The sequence below is a fragment of the Melospiza georgiana genome, chromosome 1 (genome assembly GCF_028018845.1).
Source record: "Melospiza georgiana isolate bMelGeo1 chromosome 1, bMelGeo1.pri, whole genome shotgun sequence".
In the NCBI taxonomy this organism is placed as follows: Eukaryota; Metazoa; Chordata; class Aves; order Passeriformes; family Passerellidae; genus Melospiza; species Melospiza georgiana.
Window position 1 is genome coordinate 120,506,794 of NC_080430.1, and position 22,573 is coordinate 120,529,366.

Below are 22,573 nucleotides of genomic sequence, written 5' to 3' on the forward strand. Positions count from 1 at the left end.
TCTAAGGCAGAATTATATCTCATTACCTTTTTTTCTAGGGCATAATTTATGCCTGTAAACTGCAGTACTACAGCTGCTGAATATGCTTATAAATACTGTTGTGGAAGTACTTTCTTTCTTACTGAAAAATCATATTCTCTTTATTTAATCAATTTGATTTGCTTCCAGAATGCATTAGCTAATCATACCAATTAACTGGAAAAGGCACATCTAATTACCAGCCTTAGTTCCACTCTGTAAAGTATGAGGGTTTTTTTATTTTAAGTAGGTTATCTCTTTTTTATAACACAGTATGCAGTGTCTTTACATTCAAATATATTTTCCTGTTTTGATAGCTTTATTTAAAGATAAAAGATCTGAACATTATCAGTATTTCCATCCAACTCATTAATAGCATGGTGTTAAATTGCTCTCTGGTTGTTCCACAAACCTGTCCAGCAGGAGGAGAGAGAAGAATCCAAGGGACATATTTGAGATGGCCAGGCTTCGTCTGCAGGCTCCAACTCGGAGACCTTCCTTGAAGGAGGCACCAGATCCTGTCAATATACAGAATATCTGGGAATTTAATGAACTTAAGTACAAAGGCAGGTACATCTTCTTGTTACTGATGAGGAAGGGTAGGAAAACATCTTCTTTCTCCACTTTTCATTGCATGCAGGATTTAAAGACAAAAATAAAATCAGGCTCTTTATGAGCTACTGGCCATGCAATGGACTTTGTGGGCAGTATTTTGTGTGTGTGTGTATCTCTCTGTGGGGCTGTTCCTGCCATTCCATGGAATTCTTGGCCTCACAATGCTGTGTCATCACTCAGAGCACTGACCTGTCTTCTTGTCCCTTCTGCTTAAACTTCTTGTGCATTTGATATAATGGTGTTACTGAGTTTGACTGAGTTTGACTTTTTTATCAACCAACAAATAATGCTTCTGTGTAATTTTCTGTTTGTTTATTCTTTACCAGAAAAGATGTATTTTTAATATAGTAAAATTGTAAAATCATTGCTAAGTTGCTCATCCTCTTGGCCATTAACACTTTTATTTTTAATGGTTATTTTATGACTTAGATATTTCTTTAAAATGCTTTTCAGAAATGGTAATTTAAGGAATAAATGTAAATTTCATCTCTTTGCTCTAGATCCTGAAACACGTATGGTCTTGAGGCACATGTATCCTGATCCTCCAAAAGATGACCAGACTCTAGAGATTCAACAGCAGGCACTGTTGAGGGAGCAGCAGAGGAAACTTGACAAAATGAGAATGAGGAGAGAAACAGAAGGTGAGGAATGAATGCTCTGAGATAAACAAAAATCTTTGAGATGATGTGGTTTGTATTTGGTAAGAATTAAAACCCACTAGGACTAGTTTCACTTCTTTCAAGTGCACTGTCAGCACTGCAGTGTGAAACACTAAACCACCAGAACACTGAAAGTCTATTGTAATCTAAACATAAGAATGATAGAATGTTTAGGGGAGCTTTTGTGGTTTTGTACTTAGTTTTGGGGTTTTTCAATTACTTGTGATTTTTTCTCTTTAGTTCCCTGAAAGTAATTTAACTAGTGCCTCATACATTTAAAAATTCTAAAGGAAAAGTGGTTTTGCTGCTGTTTATTGGAGAAAACTACAGAGCTGTGAAACTCTTTTGCTGAACTGTGAAAAAAGTGTTAGCAGATAAGCTCCATGGAGCAATTCTTGAGTTCTAATAGAGGAAGTAGGATGGCTTTGAGCTGTGAATGGATTAAAATACAGCCAGTGTATCCTCAACTTGGTCTCCTTTTAATGGATGATTTTTTTTTAATTTCCATTACCATGGGTTGATTTATTTTAAAGTTTCAGAAACCATATAAACCAATTTGCATTATAGCCATAAAAAGCCTTTGCTTTAGAAACCACCTGTGAGATACTGTAACTACTTGGAGGTTCTGGAAGGAAAATGTTGCTTGTGTCACTAAATAGAGATGATCCTAAGATAGTAAACATTAGCAGCCTAACATGGAAAATATTTTGGCTGCATATTGCAGAAGCAGTGAAAGCAGATGTATTATCTCTTTTTTTTGCTACAGTTAATTCCAAGTGTAAGGTTCATTCAGGTATCTTTTACAAACAGTCATGAAAGAGCAGTATTTCCAGTTGTTTTAGAGAATATTTAAAATTATAATGAGAGTTGCTTAAAGCTATACAAATGAACTCAGTTTTGAGTGAAAGAATCAGATTTCTTGGAACAGTGTTTGCCTCTGTAATTCAGAGTGGTCTAACTAAATTTCTGAAGAGAAAATAACTTTATTTCTGTGGTGCTTAGCCTTTGCTAGCAGCCAGACTCCCACTCCTGCTCTCTTGCTTATGTCTCCTCACTCCTGCCCTTTGGGAAACAGGAAGAATAAAACTTGTTAGCCAAGGTGCAGGTGGGGAGATTGGTTAGCAGCTGCTATTGTGGGCAAAACAGACCTAACTTGGGGAAAATTAACCCAATTACTATAAGCCTAAATGTTTGATGACTGACTTTGAGTAGCAGAAAATAAAAAGCTTGAAGCCTGCACCTTTTCTGCCCCTTTCCTGTGCCCAGTTTCACTCCTTCATTCTCAGTGTCCCTGCTTCCCTTCCTTGGTACCAGCCCAGGAACCAGTTTACCTCTGTGATGCAGTGAGTGATGTCAGCCTTGGGAAGGGGCATTTTGGCCATTACACAGCAGTTTCTCTCTGCTGCTTCTGTCTTCTTGCACCTTTCAGTCTGCTCTACCTTAGTGTCCTGCAGGTGCTGCAGGGGAATCTCTGCTCTGGCACTTGAGCACTTCCTCCTCCTCCTTCTCTGGCCTTGGTGCCTCCAGGGCTGCTTCTCACAGATCTGTCAGTCCTACTGCCATGCTCTGATTTGCTCTTGCTCTAATTTGTTTGCAGAGGCATCACAAACATGACAAAGATGTTTCCCTACTGTGTCCTGCAGCAGCTGTGCCCAGCTGAGGGTGTCCCCTGGCATCTTCCCACAGCCCCCACCTTGCCACAGTCACCCATGGAATTGCTCCTCAGACTTTACTAGCCTTAGGTAAAAGTTGGGCATTAAACAAAACCAAGCACACATGGAAGGAAAATATTTGCATTTTTGCATACTGCTTTGGAAAAACTGAATGCCTCTTCTGGTCACTGGTGCTTTGAGGCTTTGAGCTGGTGCCAGACCTGTGAGATGTGATAGCAAGATGTGAAGGGTGACAGCTGTGTTCTGTTCAGTTCCCTGTTGAGTGTTAAAGATGATCCCTGTTCTCATCTTGGACAGATGAGCTGCTGTTCAAGCAGTGTGGGCCATATTGGATAACAGAACATCACACTTGCAAATAAGCACATCTGTGTCACATGCTGTGTTAATTACATGGTTGTGAGTATCTTTTAATGCCTAAATGGAATGTATAGGCTTGACTTCAGTCTCCCTCTTCATGAGATTGTCTGAAATGCTGAAAAATAATTCACTGGCTTCAGCTGAGATCTCTCTGGAGCTTGGTTCTGGTTTTCTGCCATTAGAATAATTTTTAATAGACCAGTCTGAGAAAATTTTCATTTAATGTTTTCTGCAGAGAAACCTCCACCATCTAAAAAGCAAATTTGCCTTTTCCATTAATTTCAAGCACATGGAGTCATTGAGACTTCTGCTAATGGATAATGTAGGCTTCCATGATGACATCCAAGGAAAGGCCTCTTCAGGTTAGATTAGTTGATAGGCAGCTGATTTTTATAAGTATTTTCTACTGATGCTTCTAGAGGCTCCTTGAACAGCTTTTTCTCTCTCCTACTGCTTAACAACATGATTTAACTTTATAGTCTGTCACTGAGTACCTAGCAAGAGAATTAGTTGCCATCTCTCAGTTTATTTTCCTCAGAGACAAATTCATCACCTTCCTCTTGCTGAAAATAGATGAGTGGTTTTATTGTCTGATTTAAGGTAGAAAGAAGATGAATTAAAGCAGTATGTACTTTTATACTGTGGGTGAAATAATGAGTTATGGGCTTTTGTGGCAAAGGCATACCTTCTTTCCCACACTGTGTGTAAGTGTTCTTTGCCTTACATGCTTTTTATACAGTTTTCCCTCTGATATGTTTGTTTTTTTTCTTTATGTGAAAGAGGAATATGTTGTCTGTTAATGAAACTATAAACTGAGAAATCAGTGTTTTAAATATGCCAAGATTTTAAATTCTAGCTGTGTCCCTATAAAGGAGGCAGTGTTTGCAGGCTTGTGGATGATTGTTATCGTGGGGGATGTGAGGGAAAGCCCTGGGGGCAGGTTTGGTGCTGCTGTGCTGGGTGCTGCACCCTGGAGCAGTGTGACAGGGGTGGGCTGGGACTCAGGCCAGGAGGACTGACAGTGCTCTTTTGCTGGACAGAAGGACAGCTACACACTGAGTAAAGTGGTGTTTCTCCCATCTCTGCCTCAAAACCAATCCAATAAAATAATTTATTTGAAAATTTAAACTAAATAAGAAAGGTAACTTCAGTTCTGCTTCTTTGCATTTCCAGCATGCATTGGGTCATTGGTAGCATAACTTTCAGGATGGTTCTGTGTGCTCTCCAGAACTGAGATTTTTATCCTGAGATAAAAGCTTATATATTCTTATCACTTTCCTCTGTGAAATGATCTCTGTCAGGATCAACTTCCCTTTGAAGGCTGGAAGTGTGGTGTGCTTAGCATGTTGAATGTACATTTGCTTTTGGGGCTTTCTGCAGTCCCTACTGTGGTTGTTATTCCCTGCCAGGAGCCAAAACACAGATTAGAAGTAACAGACTAAGATTTCTGTTTGATTTCTCTGATTCTACTTAAATTTACATAAGGAAACTGGAATAATTATGGCATTCAAACATTTTAAAAACCAATTCCTTCAGCACAATTTATGTATATTTAAAGATGTAATGCATACTGATCTTCATTTTTTGCAATAATAAGCTGATAAAATATGTTTTGTTATTAACTATTTTTATGTCAACCCTGTCATTTTGTCTCTTGTCTATGTAGATTTTGATGATCAAGAGGATCCTGCTTTGGACAGCTACCCACAAACCATGGGCCTGGTAAGAATAAAAGGTTTTTTATTATATTACTTTTTCAAGTGTGAGAAATATTGTGTCTTTCTCTGAAGAAAGGAATGACAGTTAACAAGATAGCAAAATAATTTACTTCTTTTTCTAGTCCACACCTTCCACAACAGCTCCTTTAAACTTGACATACAAGTTGCTTATAGAGATGGCCTGATTCTTTAACTCTCTTCCCTTCATATTCATTGGTACTTATTTTATATTCATATGATGTTAGATTGCTGCTGGGAGTGAGAATTAGTAGAAAAAGCCAAGCAGAAGCAGTTGCTCTGAATTCAGGTGGTTTAAGTGATCCGTTTGCCAGTCAAGAATTGGATCTGTTCTCAAATGGAATGTTTATTTTCTGACTTGGTGAAAAGAGCAAAATAAAGTGCTATCAAATTAGAATTGTCCTGCACTAACCCCAAATACTGAATAACAGAGTTCGGTTCTATTTCATGGGAATGTGAAGCAGTGAAAAACAGGAGACTGTGCAACAGCAAAGACATTAACCTTGAGGATAATACTGTAACTAAATGCAGAAATGAAACAGTTTTTATTTAAAAAAATAATCAGATTAATGCACTTTATTGTTGTAATTTAATGCCTGAAATTATCATTCAGAGCAATGCTTTGCAGTAAAAGATTTGTTTTCTCTTGTTCTGTTTCCTCTGGTAGTTTCTACTGCTTTGATTTTAGAGTGGTTTTCAACATAAATTATTCCTCAGTAGGATTTCTGTAATAAATGGTTGCAACTATGATGTGAGCTATGAGTATTGGTCTTAGTGCTTGCTATTATGATGTAGAAATTTGTTATTTTAATGCTTTAATGTCAAAGATTCTATGTGGTGGGATAATTAAACATAAGAAATTATTCTTCATTTGATCAATACTTCATACAAACCTCAAGTGCAAAGCTCACTTGGAGCACTGACTGTTCTGAACCTTACACAGAGTGACACAGAGCAATTTCTTGATGGAAATGTCTGTGTTACACAAATTACCACAACAGCTGTCATATGTAGGCAATTTCAGCAAATGGGATTTATACTGGAAAGGAAAAAAAACCAAACCCTAGTGCTTAAAAAGAATATGAATTCTTTAAAAATGTATTGGGTTTTTAGAACCACAAAGTCAGGGTTAGTAGAACATTAACACTGTAGAGCTGCTCTTTGCTTTGCAGAAGTTTGGCAATTAATTTACATTAATTATCATTTGGCCCTAGAAATGTATTAAAGCCTCTGAATTTCCATTTTTTTTCTCTTTCTTTTGTAGTTCAGGAACAAATCTAATGAATTCCAGAAAAATTCCCTGTTGGAATCAGATAGTGCTTTTATTGGTGAGTTTCTACCTCCCCTTAACCAATCTGTGGGTGTACAGACACATGGTTTAGTCTAAAGCTGTGTCTCTAAAATGATTATTATTGTTTTTAAAATTGCAGTGTTGTAGCTATGGTGATTGGTTTGAAGTATTAGGAAGTTATGTCTCCAAATTAAAATGCAGAGATTTATGAAATTTTACTGCAACAAAATTGTGTAGATGACACCTAAATTTAATGATGGTGCTCAGTTGCTCTTTACCACCTTGCATCTTTTCATGAGAAAGCTTCTTGCTCTGGGAGGCTTTCAAGAGGCTTTTTTTGACATCTTCCCAGCTTTGGATAAGGAAAAGCCAATATTTATTCAGGAAATGTGTTACAATGGTAGCACGGGCAATGCTTTTCTATTGTTCTGCTGCAAATAATTTATTGACAATCACAGCTTACAATTGCAGTCTGTCCACAGTGAAATACAAAAGTCTTAGACAGTCAGCAATTCTTTTCATGGTTATTCTTTTGATTTACAAGCATGCTTGATTTTAAGTATGATTATATGGGTATAAAATAGCAATTCATGCTAAATTAGTCACTTTTCTGCTGCTCATATTTTATTTCATTTCACTTGCAACATTACACTCATAGACATTGTCACTTATGCATCATCTGAAGCAGAAGATTTTTAGTTTTCTAAAGATTTTTGTATAGACTGCCTCATGTAATGTCTCTCTATTCAGCCTTTATATGGGTGGATGTAAAAGGGCTCTTTTATTTCCAGTTACTAGAAAAACCCAACCAGCTCAGGCCTTTACATGTTATTTTCCATTAGCAGGCATTTCAGTATCTTGAAATTTCTTACAGTCATCTATGGGAAATCATCTTGCAAGGTTTTTATTCTTTGCTGTAAGGGAGATGCAGTAGAGTCAAGCAGGTACTTTTTAATGAAACAGTGTTTCTGTAAACTGATTATTATTAACTCTGGCTTTGGTTAAAAGCAGAATTTTTCATTTGAAGTGTATTCAAGCCCATTCTGTTAATGTGCAAGTCCTGGAGTACAGGGTAGAACCTGGCACAGGGTGGAGCTTTCAGCCTTGTTCAGTGCATTTGGTTCTCCCTGCAATACCTTCCTTCTCAGGGTAAGCATTACTGTGTGTTAGTGCAGCCCAGTGGTGAAAGGATGCCTCAGGAGAGCCCACCAGTGCAGGCTGGAGCCAAATATCCCATCTCAGCCAGGACAGGCTCATGGAGAGGAACACAAGATGCAGGGCACACGTGCAGGGCTCTTCCAGCTTCCAGTGAGCTGTAGCTGATTGCATTTCATAAGCCTTTCACAGGTTGTTATTCACCAGCTGCAATTAGCATTTTTGAATCCCTGTTCACCATCAGCAGTATTGTGTGGATAAATATCCAACCTGTGCCTTCTGTGAACTGTGTCCTTTCATCTGCTGGGAGGCTGCCAGCTCTGGAATGGAGTGTTCTTGGTTATTTCCTAAGGTTCATGGTATTTATAGTGCTCTAACCCTTTCCCTTCTTCTTCCCATCCACCTGGTACTTGCAGTTTAGTGAGGTGTTTGAGTTAACCTAACATATTTTTTATTCCCCCCACCCCCTTTTTTCCTTTTCCCCCAGATCATTTATGGCTGATGCAAACCATGTTCTTCAATAGTGAGCTGTATTCATTAACTAAAAATATGTTATCCTTTGCATTGTTTGGGCTTTAGAAATAGCTACTAACATTCTGAATATTAATCTGGTGACTTCCATCCCTGAAATGAAAAATAAAAACTGTCATTGTCTCTGTGGGCTGCCGTTTCTGTGAATTGTGCTGCTCACATTGTCTGAGGGTCCTTGGTGAAATACAGGGGGTTATGGTAACAGTGTTTGCCATTTCCTAAGAGCAGTGCAACACTTCCCTCTGTTTTGCTTGAGGTTTTTTTTGGTTGGGTTTAAAATCCAACTCAGTTTTGACATCTGTTATGTCAGCATTACATACGAGTTTATGTCCTAGGGCTCTGAAATTTGAGGCAGTTAGAAATAAAGTGTTTGAGGCAGTTAGAAATAAATTAGTTTCTTGTTTCCTTTTTTTGCCTCATTGAAAACCCTAGAATCTATTAGTGTTAATGGAATGATTTAAAAGCATCTCTGTGCAGCAGGATCTGAATGATTGATGCTTACAGGAACAGGTAGCATCTGATACTGATGATACACTGATGGTACAAATAAATTCTTAAGCTTGCCCTTTGTTGTGACAAATTCACACTGTTAAACCATTTCTTATATTCCATGTAATAGCACTGTTTTGAATATAGTGAAGTTCAGCTGGTCTTGTAGCTGGAATTCTGATACATGATTTGTTAGCCTTACACCATTTCAAAATTATACTTTGATTTTTTTATTTGAAACATTTGTGATAAGAGCATGAGTACTGTTAGTGAAACTGGGGAGGAGAAAAGATGAGAGGAGAATAAAAATGTATTTTTAGGGAAAAAAACAACTGACAATATAAAAGAATTTTTAAAAAGACCTCTTTTTATTATTCTGAACTTGTTTGATATCAATCAAATTTATTTTTCAAACCTAAGTATGTCAGTTTTCAGTCAAAAGAACTGTTTAATTCTTATGTTTAGAATTGACACACATTTGTCCTTTAATTTTTTTTTTTTTTAATTTTGTGGGATATACTGGACTAACCACTTTTCCAAAACATGACTTTGTTGTCACAAAGAGTAGTTGGTGGCAGTGGATTCTGCAGAGGTTTTGTTGAGCAGAGTCTTTCTTTTTCCGGGGCTGTTCCTGAGGGTGCCAGAGGGGCTGCAGTAGGAAACAGAGCCCAGTGTCTGCACCAAGCAGCAGCAAAGCCAGCAGCCAGCCCCAGGCTGGGGGTACTCTCCTGCAGGAAAAAACAGAAGCACTTGTTTGAAACAGTTTGTGTTTGAGTTTCCAGAGTCAACAACAGAGGGGGAAATAGACAAGTGTGAAGCACAGACATGACCTTAGGGGTCATGTGTATTATAAAAAAAGATTAAACTCCTCCCACTGTGATGTGATACAGGTATGATCAAAAAGTGCAGTTATTTATTCTTGTATGAACAGAAGAATACATTTTCTGTTAGGAAAATGTAACATTTTGTTACATGAAAAGGCAGAGGTATGACCAAGGATGTGTGATTAAGGCATAGATTTTGTTATCATATTCCATATAGCACAGTGCATGTAATGTTATTATATATGTCATGTAGCATATTTGTTTATGACTCTGATTTTCCAAGTGTTCTCTCTTTCAAAGATAGGTGCTGTGCTCATTTGAGTACTCATTTGCTTTAAAGGTCTGGGTATAAACAGGATTTGTAATGAATACACTCCTGTGATGGAGTCACTTACAACATACTGGCTTGTTTCAAAACATAAATAGGTTGGAGCACTCTCTGGTATTTCAATTCCTTTGAGAATGATTTCACCTGTTTTTCCAGGTGCTAATGGGGAAATGTTTTCTGCCTTAGAAGAAGTGAATTTATTGCCACAGCATCCACTTTCTGCAAGGGAGAGGAGAAGACTGAAGCAGAGAGCTGTGGAGAGTGCTGTACATGTAAGAACTGACAGATGCAATGTCAGCCAGTCCCTGTGCTTCCACAGTGACTCCATGTCATGGCTCCTGAGGGAGCACACCTGCAGTTATTTACACTTTTAAAAAGGGTGCTGTTGAACTGAAGGATGTGTGCATTTTTGGGTTCCCTGCAGGAGGAGGTTCCAGCAGGGCAGACCCCGTTGCTGCAGCCTGACAGCTTCTCCTTGCACTCCAACTTCAGCCTCGACGTGGAGCAGGGGAAAGGCAGGAACGAGGAGCGACTGCACAGACTGACTGAGCTCCAGCAGAAATCTCCTTCCTTGGGTATGCTCCCTGTAGCACAGATGATGCAGTGAACACTGACTAATTACAATAATTAAAGGAACAAATAATAATAGGCTTCATGTAGCAGAACAGTGAGCAACCAGATCAAACACAGGGGTTATTTGTGGAGCTCTGTAGCTGGTACAAGGGCTTCCCCAGCACGCCTCAACACAACTGCTTCAGACTAAGTTTAGAGGAGGAGAGTAGGAAAAGATTCTTATATTCCTGTCTGGTAGCCACTCCTGCTTGTCCTGTGAGCAGCACTGCAGTGTGGGCAGCAGGATGGGGATATCCAGCTGCACAGCTGCAATGGCAGTGGGAAGAAATAAAACACCCGAGTGGTGAATGATGATGAGGTGCCTGCGTGAGTCTGTTGGCATTCCTGGGAGTCAGATGTCTGTGTCCAACCAGCATGAAGATATGCCAGAGAGCTGTGTATGATGAAGTACTTCAGTTTCTAGTTAATTTGATTTTCTAGTGTTTTGTTAATATGAATGATCATTCAGTATTTGAGTATGTGAGTATTTGATACTGATACCTCTTCCACTGCACACACACTTGAATTCATTCCAAGTTTCTTACATCAGGTGCTGGGAGTTGTCTTGGAGCATCTCCAAATGGTGGCTGCCTGATCTAGATCCCTTTGTGTATGAAGTGCCAATCATGGCAACCATTAATGGCCTTTCATTTCTCACATGGATTGAGACCCAGTTCATACACTTTGTGCTAATGATTCTTTCATATGAGTCTGAAATCTCCCTTTTTTTTGGGAGGTGGTTGCTATGCTGTCTAGGCAATTACAGTATCAGTATCCTTTTTATAAACTTAGAGAGAGTACAGATGCTGGCAGTATTTTTGATTCTGTTGCTATGGGTACTCTTACAAGCACTTCATCCTTTTTTTTTTTGTTTGTTTTAGCCATCTCACTGTGGTTTTAAGTCACTAAAAATAAACTCTATTCATACTAATTTTCTTCTATAATCTAAATAAAATCTTTACTAATTTTACTCCACCCAGATATATTTGCTATGTGAACTACCACTACTTAAGTATCTTTATTGTATCTCACCTCTTTTATAATTTCACCTCATATCATATGCACTACACTTTTTATTTTGCTTGCCTTCTGTTTGTCACAGCCTCCAGAGCTTCAGCCTTTAGATAAATATAATTTTGATATGTGTATATATATATTTATATGTCTGTATGTAGCTTGTTCTCTGGAGCACATGGGGACTTATCACTCATCCTTGGCATTTGTGCCTCTTGGAAAGGCAGCAATAGATCCTCTTGCTCAGCTGTGGTGGTTCAGGCTGCACTGCTGCTTCCCTCCTGTTCCCTCCTTGTGCTCAGGGATGTTACAGAACAAATGAGTGAAGCCAAGCTTTTTTACTCCTTTTCCATAACAGTCTGAAATAACCTTTGTGGCATCCTCTTGCTTTCTGAGCAGCCAGGTCTGTCATTTCTCCTCTGCCCTCAGAGACACTGCGGAGAGAAAACAAATCTCTCAAATGTATAACTAAGGAACCTGGTTATCTTCGCTTGAAATGACCAGAGATGGCAATTCACAGGCTTTGATAAATTCTAAATTCAGAGCTGATCTGCTTCAATAAGGAGGCTCTGTTCACAGCAGTTCACTTTCTGCTATGGGACTGATGTGGGAATCCTAAAGGCATCCTAGTATTGTTTTCTTAATTGGAAAATTTGACAAAAGGAGTCAGGCCCTCTCCATTTTTACTCATCCAAAAAAATTCCCATCAGTGTAGACTTGGTGAATATTTGGGTGATGGAGTCTCTGTCAGGCAAGGTATGTGTGTTCCTGTGGGCATAAACAAGAGCAGGCTCAGATACAGAAGAGGGAATTCTCACAGGTTTGGGCACACAAGATGTGCTGCTGTTGGTGTTCTGCAGGAATCCAGATACCATTCCATTTCTAAAGCAGGATTTCATGCTAAGGAAAAGCTTTCCTTACCCTCAGCCTCCTCATGCAAACTGAATTATCCAGAGTGTTGATGTGTGTCCCAATTAAGGACAGTTTTCTAGGGAGTGTGTGAAGTGTTGAAATTCATGATGAAGTTCTGCAGTGCAGCTGATCTGCTGAGCTTTCTAAAAGCAGCACCAAGTGAGTCTGATCCAGTGATGTGCACTGTGATCTTGCCTCTGGCATCTGCAAGATCTAAAGGCTTTGCTGTAAAGGCAGAAGTAGTTACATGTGGGGAAATGCAGCCCCCTGGCCTGGACATTCCCAGTTTGTCTCTCAACAACCTTGTTTTAGTTGTTATTTATCATCTCTTCAAGCAGGAAACAGAAAGTTCTTTTCTTTAGGTATCACTTTTCCTGCTGTGTGCTGGTAACCCCTCTAAACCTACAAATGCAAAAAACTGTGGGTTCCAACTCACAAGAGATTTGCTCTGACCCAGGACTGAGGAGACAAAGAGATTCACTCTGCCAGCTTCAAGCCCAGGAGATGGCAGGCCCCAGAGAGAGGGAGGTCTGCTCTCACTTCTAGTGTTGCAGACAAGTTTTAACCAGACTGGGAGGGCTTGGAGGATGATCAGATCACTGTCTGTGTGATGTGACAGAACTAATGATTCCTGCCAAGTTCTTTTGGAACAAAAAGTATTTGGCATTTTGTTCTAGAACCTGCAATCCCACCTAACAGACAAAGAGGGAAACTGAGCCCTTGCTCCCAGTGGATGTGGGGTTGTGCTGTTCTGTCCTTCCCTTCACCCCTGCACACCTGCCTGCTGCTTCTCCAGGCCTTGGAGAAGCTTCACGCCCATGCTCAGACCATCAACTTTGTTTTTAATGAGAATCTTCACAGAAGCTTTGGCTTAAAATCTCATTTTTAAAAGTTGTCATTTTTGAAGAATAAAACCCTGAAATTGGTAAAATCATCTAAATACTTAAATTGCATTGTTAATTACTTAGGTGAATTATTCAGTCACTAAATAATATGCAATTCTGTTTTGCTTGAATTAGGATGTTTCTGCAAAAATGCTGATTTTTTTTCCTACTCCACAGTCTTTAAACATGTTTCTGCCCACCTTTATCACCAAGAAACCAGAACCTCTTCATTGACATGATTCAGTTTTAAGAGGAAAACATTGCATTTTCAGTTGTTATAGATAGAGGGGATTTGCATAATTTTTTGTTTAAGTATGTAAAAATTTAGATGCTGTGAAGCAAAAAAATGAACAGTACAGAGGAACTTATATCTTTATACCCTTTCATATATAGTAAAATTGTTAGTATAAGTATGTTGTTTGATAATCCAACAAGGTTGGATTTATCAAACAACAAATACCTTGTTTAAGGTATTAGATGTATGTATAATTGCTGACAGAATTGAAACAAGTAACAGTAGAGTTCAGAGTGATAATGACCCCAAGTTCATAGACATGGCAGTTTTGGTTTTTGTTAGGTGAGGCTTGTTTTGTAGCTGTAGTAGGAAGATCCCAACTTAGCCACTTTCAGCATGACATTCACTGAGGTTTTGGGCTGTGATGCACAGGCTCACTTGTATTTGCACTATTAAACCAAGTTAAAACAATTCTTCCTCAGTAGGAGACTGTTTATATGTTGTTATTATATTGCAAGGGTTCCATATTGCTAGAGTTTCGTACTTCTGTGATGCTTCTCATAGGTAGCTCCTCTAAGCACTGACTCTTCCTTCTTCTCACAGTAGCAAACTGACCCCAGTTCCCACCAATCCACTCTTTTATAACACTCTTCTTATTGGCTACAGCTGTGGCCTGTTAAAGTCAGGCCTGCTTCTAATCTTTAATAATTATCCCAGCTGCAACTCTTCAGGGGATAAGATTACTTTCTACACTACCTTTATTTACTTATATTCTATCCCCTTACATTTTTACAAGGTTCAGTCAGGCCACTGTAATGGAATGGCCTTATTTCACATGCATCTTTATGCATACAGGCACTGACAGATTAGATTCTCCCTAAATAGAAGTTTTTTGGAAAGCAAGAACCCTCTGCTGAGTCCACCCACCTGTGCCTGTATCCTCATCCCCTCACTGAGCTGCTGGGGAGGAGCTGTTGAGGCCCAATTCCCCAGAACATCAGCAGACGTGTGCTAAGTAGAGACGTCATTTAAAAGCATTATTTTATATATCATTTTAAAGCATTATTATATATATATAATTTTAAAGCATTATTATATATAGATATATATGTGTGTGTATGTGTGTATATATATGTGTGTGTGTATATATGTATATATATATGTGTGTGTGTGTATGTGTGTATATATATGTGTGTGCGTGTATGTGTGTGTGTGTATATATGTGTGTGTACATGTATGTATATATTTGTGTGTATATATATGTGTGTGTGTGTATATGTGTGTGTATATATATATATGTGTGTGTATATATGTGTGCGTGTATATGTGTGTATATATATATGTATATATGTGTGTGTGTGTATATGTATGTATGTATATATATATATATATTAATATTATATATATATATATATATAAACACACACACACACACACACACACACACACACACACACACACACATATATATATATATTTTTTTTTTTTTTAATTTTTTTTTTTATTTGCAGCCAAGCCTGCCCCGTGTCGTGTTGTCGGGTCTAATAGCCGTGTTGCTCTCCTCTCTCTCTCAGGTGATGACATTTCCCTGGGGGATGTGGATGACCTGCTGAGGCGCGCCCAGTCCCAGGCCAGCTCCACCGACACCGAGCCCTGGCTGCGGCCGGGCACGTCGGCCACGCTGCGGCGGCTGCTGGCGGAGCAGCCCGGGGCAGGGCAGCTGTCCCCGCAGGGCACAGGGCCGCTGTCCCCGCAGAGCGCGCTGCCCATGGGCTGGCACGGCCTCTCCACCGCGCACGGCTGACTCCGCCCGGGAAGCGCCGGGAGGGAGCGCTCGGTCCTGCCGGGAATGCCGCAGGGAGGGAGAGCTCTCCCCGTGTGCAGAGTGGAGCTGTGTGTGTGTCACTGCAAATAGCAATAATAAAGGATCAGCCGCTGCAGTGCAACGGAGGTGGAGCGCAGGGATGTTTTCTGTTCCGGGACGTGGGACGTGGAGGAATAGCTTGGCAGCTTTTGCACTTTTTGTACAACTTAAGTTTCAGCCTCAGAAACAGTGTGGTGTGTGTGAATTTGATATTAAATCAAAGATTTTTTTAGGTTTATAGTCAAACTCCAAAACTTTCTGGCATTAGAACAGCCCAAGAGCAGAAGGGCAATAGGTTTTTACCCAAAGAGTAACTTGAACAAGGACACTTGGTTTTCATACAGGATAAAGGCGGTCCTGCATGAAAACACAGCTAACACTTTTATGGAAAAAAAAATACTATTAACAATGTGTCTTACATTCCCTGACTTGTTGTGTGCTGAAAATACAGATATTGTTGAATATATTTATGTTTCTGATTGAAGAGTTAATAAAGTATTTTGTTACTAAAATTATTTTTGTTATAAAAACTGTGAAAGCCGACTTTTCTTAATTTATGATTTGCTTCAGCTTTTATTTACTCATGAACAAACTGGAGTGTTAAGGCTGTCTCCAAAGAAATAAAAACACATGGAAACATGGAAAATCTCTTCACTAAGAGCACAGAGCTTTAGCAAGAAGGACTGGAGCAAGATTTTAGGAGTTCAATGAACTACACAACCAAGGTGAAGCTGGGGTAAAGCTGCAACTTTCCTTTTGGTTAGGAAATTCTCACCCAGAGGCCTAAACCTGATCTACAGGGGGAAAAATGACCCTAACAAACCACTGATGAAAACAAGAACTTTTTACAAGGTCTTTTGTTTTTACTACATTGCCACCTTCAAGCTTTTGTAAACCTGACAGAAGGCTACAGCAGTTCCATGATGAGGGCAGGCACTGTTTACTCACAGATGTACTTTCAAACCTGTGTGCTGTTGAGCTTCATGGGCTTAGCACGTTCCTTCCCAAAGAGAAGATTTGCCAAGTCAGGGTAATTCTTACCCAGAATTTCTAGCTCAGCAGTGAGAAGGTTCAACAGAGTGGGTCTGACAGCTGTGGCCACTCAAGCAGGGGCACTGGGCAGTCCCTGACCTGGGCTGGAGCAGGTACCTCAGGCTGCATGGCTGCTTCAGGCTGGACTTCCCAGAGACTGAGGAAATAACTTTGTGAGAATGCTTTCTAATAATACACTTACCACCCTCTCATGCCAAAGTCCACCTTCTGCCTTTTATACTTTGTCACCAGCCCTGATGGCTCTCTCCAGTTGCCTCACAAGTTGGAGACACATTCACTGTACCAACTCCAGGCTAGATGCAGAATTTCTCTTCCTCATCTAACTGCCTACAGAGTTTAACTATTATTTCCTTAATTTTAATTGGAGATTTTTCCCCAGGAGGAGCTTTTAGTGTTTCCCTAAAAAGCCACCCTCATTTCACTGCAGTAAGTTTCATAACTGCCACAGACCATCAGAACCTGGCATTCCTTTCCTCCAGTTCAAGGCCAGGATGTGGCACAACCCCTTGTTTGAATTACTTTCTGGGACACATTATACTCACCGTAAAAATTATTACTGGTCACTGTCAAGGACCTTAGGTCTGGCCTAACACAGCAGTTTAAGATTAAAGCACAGCACAACAAACTGAGCAAGTAAAATACAGTCCAAGAGGAAAGGCTACAATTAATTGAAATAACCTCAATTCTACCCCTTCTGACTCTGGTAATTGCTATTTGGTTTTGCTCCACCTCAATTAACTTTGTGAGCAAATTCTGAACCACAGGTCATAGCATTTAATTCCCTTTTCTGGCTTTTCCAATAGCTATTGCACTGAACTGCTTTTGGAGCCTGCTGTGAATGTCTGTGGCAGATACATTGCCCTGAAGGACAGGAGGTTCCTCACACACCTTGCTCTTCCCACTGCTCTCCCGTGCCAGTCAGGAGTTTTGTGGGAAGACACTGGAGAACAATCCAATCCCACTCTTACTAGCAAAACTGAAGACAGTGACACAGCTGAGCTGGCTGATGTGTTCCAAGTCAGCAGAACTGTAATCCCTTCCCTTCCCCCTTTATCCAGCAGCTGTTTGGTGCTTGTGTTTTAATCCCCAGAGAGCAGAGTGCAGCTCTGAGCTTCTATCTGTGCAGCACTTTGGGGTCCATCTGGCCAGTACATGTAGCGCTTTTATTCTCCTCCAGCCCTGCCCACCTTTTTTTTTTTTTTTTTTTTTTTTTTAAATTTACCACTTCTTTCCCCTTGTATTTGTCTCTAACAGTGAGAAGAGGCATCCCAGTCACCCAGACAGCACCCAGCTTTCTGCTCCCAGGGTCTGGGGTTTGCTCCTTTGAAACAAAAGCATGAGAGGTAAAGCAAACTGTAAAACAAGTAGCTGTGGATTAGACTGGTTTTGATTGCACTGATGAAAGAGTTCAAAAACTTTATTGACCTATAACCTGATTAGAATATGCCAGATGAGAACCAAATATTGTACAGAAAGTTGTACAGAATTTTTTTACATAGAAAACTTTACATATCTGTACCATATACATTTTGTCCATCTGAAAAAAATTTCTACATCCATTGTAATACAGAATGCTTGACAATCTCGTCTGTTAACCATCAGAGCACAATTCACAGTATGAATACATTTCCAATAAATTTAACCATCCCCAAACCATGCCAGATTTGTTACTTGAATATATCCAACATTAAATTCTGTACATAAGAGTGAAATCTACATCAACCAAAAAACATCTGACAGCAGACACAACCTAGACTTGTTTGCAGTGATTCAAGTTCCAGTCCTTGAAGGATCATCATTTCAATGGCTCGTTATATTTCAAAGCCCTAAAACAAGTATAGTACAGGTAGTTATGTCAGTCGTGATATTTCTACCGCTGTTCTTGACAAAAGTCGGCAACAATAACTTCTGGGCTACAATGAAACAAAACAAAACAAAAATAACAAAAAAGGAAGAAAAAAAAATCACAACCCAAAAAAGAAACCCAAACTTCTAGTGCATTTGGTAAACAAGGAAGAGTTATGGGCTTTCAACAAATCAGTATTACAGAAATAAAATAATTTGGGAAGAACTGTATAATGTTAAAGAGTTTATATTACAGATCTGCATCTCTGTACATTTTCACAGAAGGATGATTACCAATGTCTCAGACAGCCTGAGTGTGCAAAAATCTTAGAATATCAGACATAGTTGCTAAATATTTTTTTCCATGAACAATAATCTCCATTTTCTTTTCACTATAAACATTTTATCCTTCAAAATACAGCTCTCCTGAGTTGTACTTCTCGCAGAAGCTCAAACCTTTACATATATATGTTTCTTTGGGTACACTTCACTTTCACACCCGCCATAAACATCTGTTGCTATGCTGCTGTCAGGGACAGTAAAGGACACTGCAGCCCGTGCTGACAAGGGGGACTGTGCTATAAACTGGCTCTGTGCTCAGCAGGAGCCAGGCAAGAGAAACCGATGGGAGAGAATCCGCCAGGAAAGAGAGGGACTGGAGTGCTGCAAGCCTTAATTACAGTTGGAAGCGTCTGTACCGTTAACCCTTGGATACACACTGCCAGAGAAAGAAACCATTTACATGGAGATCCAGACACAATGGCCCAGCTACCTGGTCCTTTTATTTAGCTGAGGAATATAAACTTGGAAACAGAGCATCACTATCTGCTAATGCTTGCTTATCCCAGGCTCTTGTTCTGGTGGTTGGGATATCTGGAAAACCACCCCGATCCGCAGGAAAAACCTTCGCAACACAGCCCGGAGCTCTGGAATCAGGTCAAACTGCATGATTTCACACAGCAAAGGGTAGTAGAACGAGGCATGGGCCTTGAACTGAGGAGAAAACAAACAAGAAATGACTCTGTTATACATGGGTACACCTCAGAAAGCACACTGCAAAATCAGAATATTAAATACTCTCCCAAATGAGGGTGAGAAACCCACAAAGCGACAAGCAGAAACACCTTTACAACTGAAATTAGCAGTGCTAGAATAAGGCTAAGACAGCTGTGATATACTCCGACAGATGCTCACCAGCTACACAAAGCTCCTTACTAATGCTTATTCTCCAAGAGGAAATATTTTTCTATTATGAGCTTTTTTCTTGCAGTTGGCCTTTTTCATCACTTAATTATTTCAGCCAAGTGTTCTTAGAGGGAGATTAAACAGGGATTTATTTACTGCAGAACTGCTTTGGAGAAGGTCAAGATGTATGTGTACCTGCAGCACTGGCAGCAGAAACAAGAGTTAATTCTTTGAATAAAATATCATCACTAATTGTCTTCCTCAGCAGGAGAGGGGTAAAAAACAATTTAACACACACTTCTAAAGGATTCCAGCATCTTTAAACTTCTCTGACACATTTTATTTTATCACTCATTGCACCTTCACACTGAATTATTAGTGTCAGTATCTGTCAAGTGCAGTTTGAATGTATATTCCCTCAACATGAGAGCGTCTACAGAGCAGCAGGAGCTTTCAAAGTCAAGTCTGTAACTGTGTGTGATGAACCAGTCTGGAACTACTTCTTACCTGTACATGTCATCTCAAACATCATTGCAAACAGTTACTTACCCTTTCATCACTTATCTTCAGGACTTTAGTCAAAAATAAGAGTAAAAGGTTAGTCCAGGCTTCCCGATGGCTTTCTGATGTAAGAGTGAGGAAATAGCTCAGAGCCTCGCTGCAGACACTGGAGACAAAAGACACAAAAATATTATAAATCACATTTCCTTCTGAGCTCTACTGCAGAAAGAGAGCTCTGGCTTTGCAAATTCTGGCAGTGTAAAGCCCTGGTGTAGAACAGCATTGCTTTATGAAAGCTGCTCTAAGCCTGGCTAATGACAAAAAGCAGTGACCTTGTTCAAGTCAAACCCAAAGTCCTAGGACTTCAGTAATAAATAAGCTGACAAAACGTGATTATATTGTCTGCGAATGTATTTGAAACACATCAAGTGCTCTTTGAGAGGTATCTGACAAAGCATTACGTGGGCTTTAGGAATATCTCATGTTGATGTAACCAGGCAGTTTTCAGCTCTGCTTCCTAGTCTTTAAGTCTTAAGCCTTAAGTGTTGCTGTTGAGGTTTAAAGCCCGCCCTTATTCTAACAGTTGCTTGAAAACTTTATAAACAAAAAACATTCAGATCAATAACCAAAAGAGCCAAAGGCCTCTGTATGCTCACAAGGCTGCCAGAGCCCAGTGTCCATTTCTGAAAATGAGAACAAACAGTGCCAGCTGCCTAAAATACCTGAGGTTAGTGAAAGAAAAAACAGGGCTTAGGTGATAGCTGCTTTCCTTTTTAAAGAAGAGCCCTCACCTACCCACATGATACAAAACAAGGTGAAAAAAAATCTTTGTTCTCCCTGCAAAACATGCAATGGGAACAAAAAGGAGAGACAGCATCAGTAGCTGGAGGCACAGCACTCCCCACAGAACATAAACCTCTTAATATTAGCTGTGACCACCACACACAGGTGTCGGCTCTAGAAATTTACTGCAGACAGAGATGGTTTGTCCTTTTAAACCACCCACCCCCTTTCTTTAACATGAGAAATAACACCACAGGCTCAGCTGCACGGGCCTTACTTCAGCAGCCTCTGCTGCACCTCCTCCCAGGCGCTGGTGCGGCTCTCGTCCATGTACATGCGGAACAGGATGCGCAGCCCACAGGCCAGGCTGCTCGTCTCCTGCTTCAGCAGGTTGGGCTTGGACTTGCCTTTGAAACCTACGGGAATTCCAAGCATCCACTGAGATTTTTGGTTCAGTTTATTACAGTCCCCTACTTCTCTTTCTTAGCATCTTCTGCACACAGACAGAAGAATCACCTCAGTTAATTATTTTCTCATAATATTTATTATAATGGAGCATTGCTAAAAATCAACCTATTTATACGTGCCATAATTGTGTTTGGCACCCATTTTTAGTATCAGCTTATAACTGGCTGTGAAACCTGTGCTTGTGCCGGCAGTTTCCAAGCATGGGACTCACACAGCCAAGAATCAGCTTGGCAGCTGTACCTCAGCGAAACCTTAAATTTTAGGAAATCAGAGATATTTGCGCCTCCACAGATTAGGTCTCTTCCCTTTATGAATTCTACACTTATAGAGCCAAAGCTTCAACTTTTACATTTAGCATCAAAGTACTCCTGCCCTATTTTTGGGTCAATTCACACTGTCACAAAGTATTTCTTCAAGAGGACTGACTCACCTGCTTTCCAGAGAGCAGTTCTTTGTTCATTGTTTGAATTAAATGCTTTAGCAAATCTGTGAGATTCCAGCAGACAATCAAGAAGTTTGAAAAGCTGCTGTGATGTTAGGAAACGATACATCCCTTGATCCTGTGTATCCACATGGACATCAAAGTCTACTGCATCTCTCTATTGAAAAAAGGGAAACAGGAAGAAAAAGATTTGAAGGAAAAAATTCACAACTGTTTTCAGCAAGCTCCTGTGATAACTCAATCCTACCCTGTTTACATCTGCATTTGTACTTAAACTGAACACTGTATTAAAGGTGGTATCCACATCCCAGATATACAAATCCCCTAGAGCAATACATGTTTAAATCTCCACAGTGCTGCCCTGGCAGAGCAAATGCAATTTAATGGAAGCTGTACAAGATCTCAACAGGCCAATGGAAATTCTCAAATGCATGTAAAAATTATAAATTAGCAGATGCTACAGGAGTTTGAGAAACTTAACACCTTTGGAAGAAAATTTGTTAAAAAGAGAGGTACCTATCAGTTCCACTTACTTGTGCTGCTGCTAGATTCTCTGCATCCTCTTTTTTGCTAGTTGCTGGGAAGAACACAATGTTGTCGATCGTCTGAATGAGTTCCAGCTGCACAACACACTTGATCAAAAGAGCAGCAAATAACTTCTGTTCTGGAAATTCTTTAAAGGAAAGAAAATTACTTGTTAACTAAAGAACTTTTCTGAGCTGTTTTGAGGGTATGTTGAAGAACAGTTTAACTTCATGAACATGTGTAAAGCAAACCTGGAATCCACCTGCTGGAATTACTAACACTAGGAGAGATCACCATGTTACCAACTGGAACTTCTTAAAAAACTGTTTCCTGAAGTTGTCTGTGATACACTGGATCAACCTGGTTTAGTGTTACCTAAAAATCACCAAAATTAGTGACTCGGACTTCCAGGGCAATATCAAGAGCCAGAGGCTACTCCCAGGCAGGAGGCTTAGCACAGCACTGGCACCATGCTTGTTCGCAGCTGTGGCAAGTACTAATGAAACACATGACCATTTTAAGCAATGAAACACAACTGCACAAGGATCTTAAATAAGGGTTTGATAAACTCTCC

The 22,573-nt window shown here is 39.8% G+C and overlaps 2 protein-coding genes across 7 annotated transcripts in view; one reads left to right on the top strand and one right to left on the bottom strand.

The window, feature by feature from the left end:
* CSPP1 (centrosome and spindle pole associated protein 1) overlaps positions 1–15,784 on the top strand; it is a 62,686-nt gene extending 46,902 nt beyond the window's left edge. For 4 of the 6 annotated variants that reach the window (XM_058019118.1, XM_058019098.1, XM_058019128.1 and 1 more), the window contains 7 exons: positions 439–584; positions 1,134–1,274; positions 4,989–5,044; positions 6,323–6,386; positions 9,833–9,948; positions 10,101–10,251; positions 14,908–15,784. In XM_058019118.1, coding sequence (XP_057875101.1) covers positions 439–584; positions 1,134–1,274; positions 4,989–5,044; positions 6,323–6,386; positions 9,833–9,948; positions 10,101–10,251; positions 14,908–15,137 — 904 coding nt within the window. In that variant the 3' untranslated portion in view covers positions 15,138–15,784. The remainder of the gene's footprint in view (positions 1–438; positions 585–1,133; positions 1,275–4,988; positions 5,045–6,322; positions 6,387–9,832; positions 9,949–10,100; positions 10,252–14,907) is intronic. The other 2 variants (XM_058019088.1, XM_058019139.1) reach the window with 2 other exon arrangements.
* Positions 15,785–17,621: 1,837 nt separating this feature from the next.
* ARFGEF1 (ADP ribosylation factor guanine nucleotide exchange factor 1) overlaps positions 17,622–22,573 on the bottom strand; it is an 84,102-nt gene continuing 79,150 nt past the window's right edge. The window contains exons 35-39 of the mRNA XM_058018878.1: positions 22,008–22,147; positions 21,463–21,631; positions 20,842–20,980; positions 19,830–19,947; positions 17,622–19,088 (exon numbers count right to left, since the gene is read on the bottom strand). Of these exons, the coding sequence (XP_057874861.1) occupies positions 18,924–19,088; positions 19,830–19,947; positions 20,842–20,980; positions 21,463–21,631; positions 22,008–22,147 (731 nt within the window). The 3' untranslated portion in view covers positions 17,622–18,923. The remainder of the gene's footprint in view (positions 19,089–19,829; positions 19,948–20,841; positions 20,981–21,462; positions 21,632–22,007; positions 22,148–22,573) is intronic.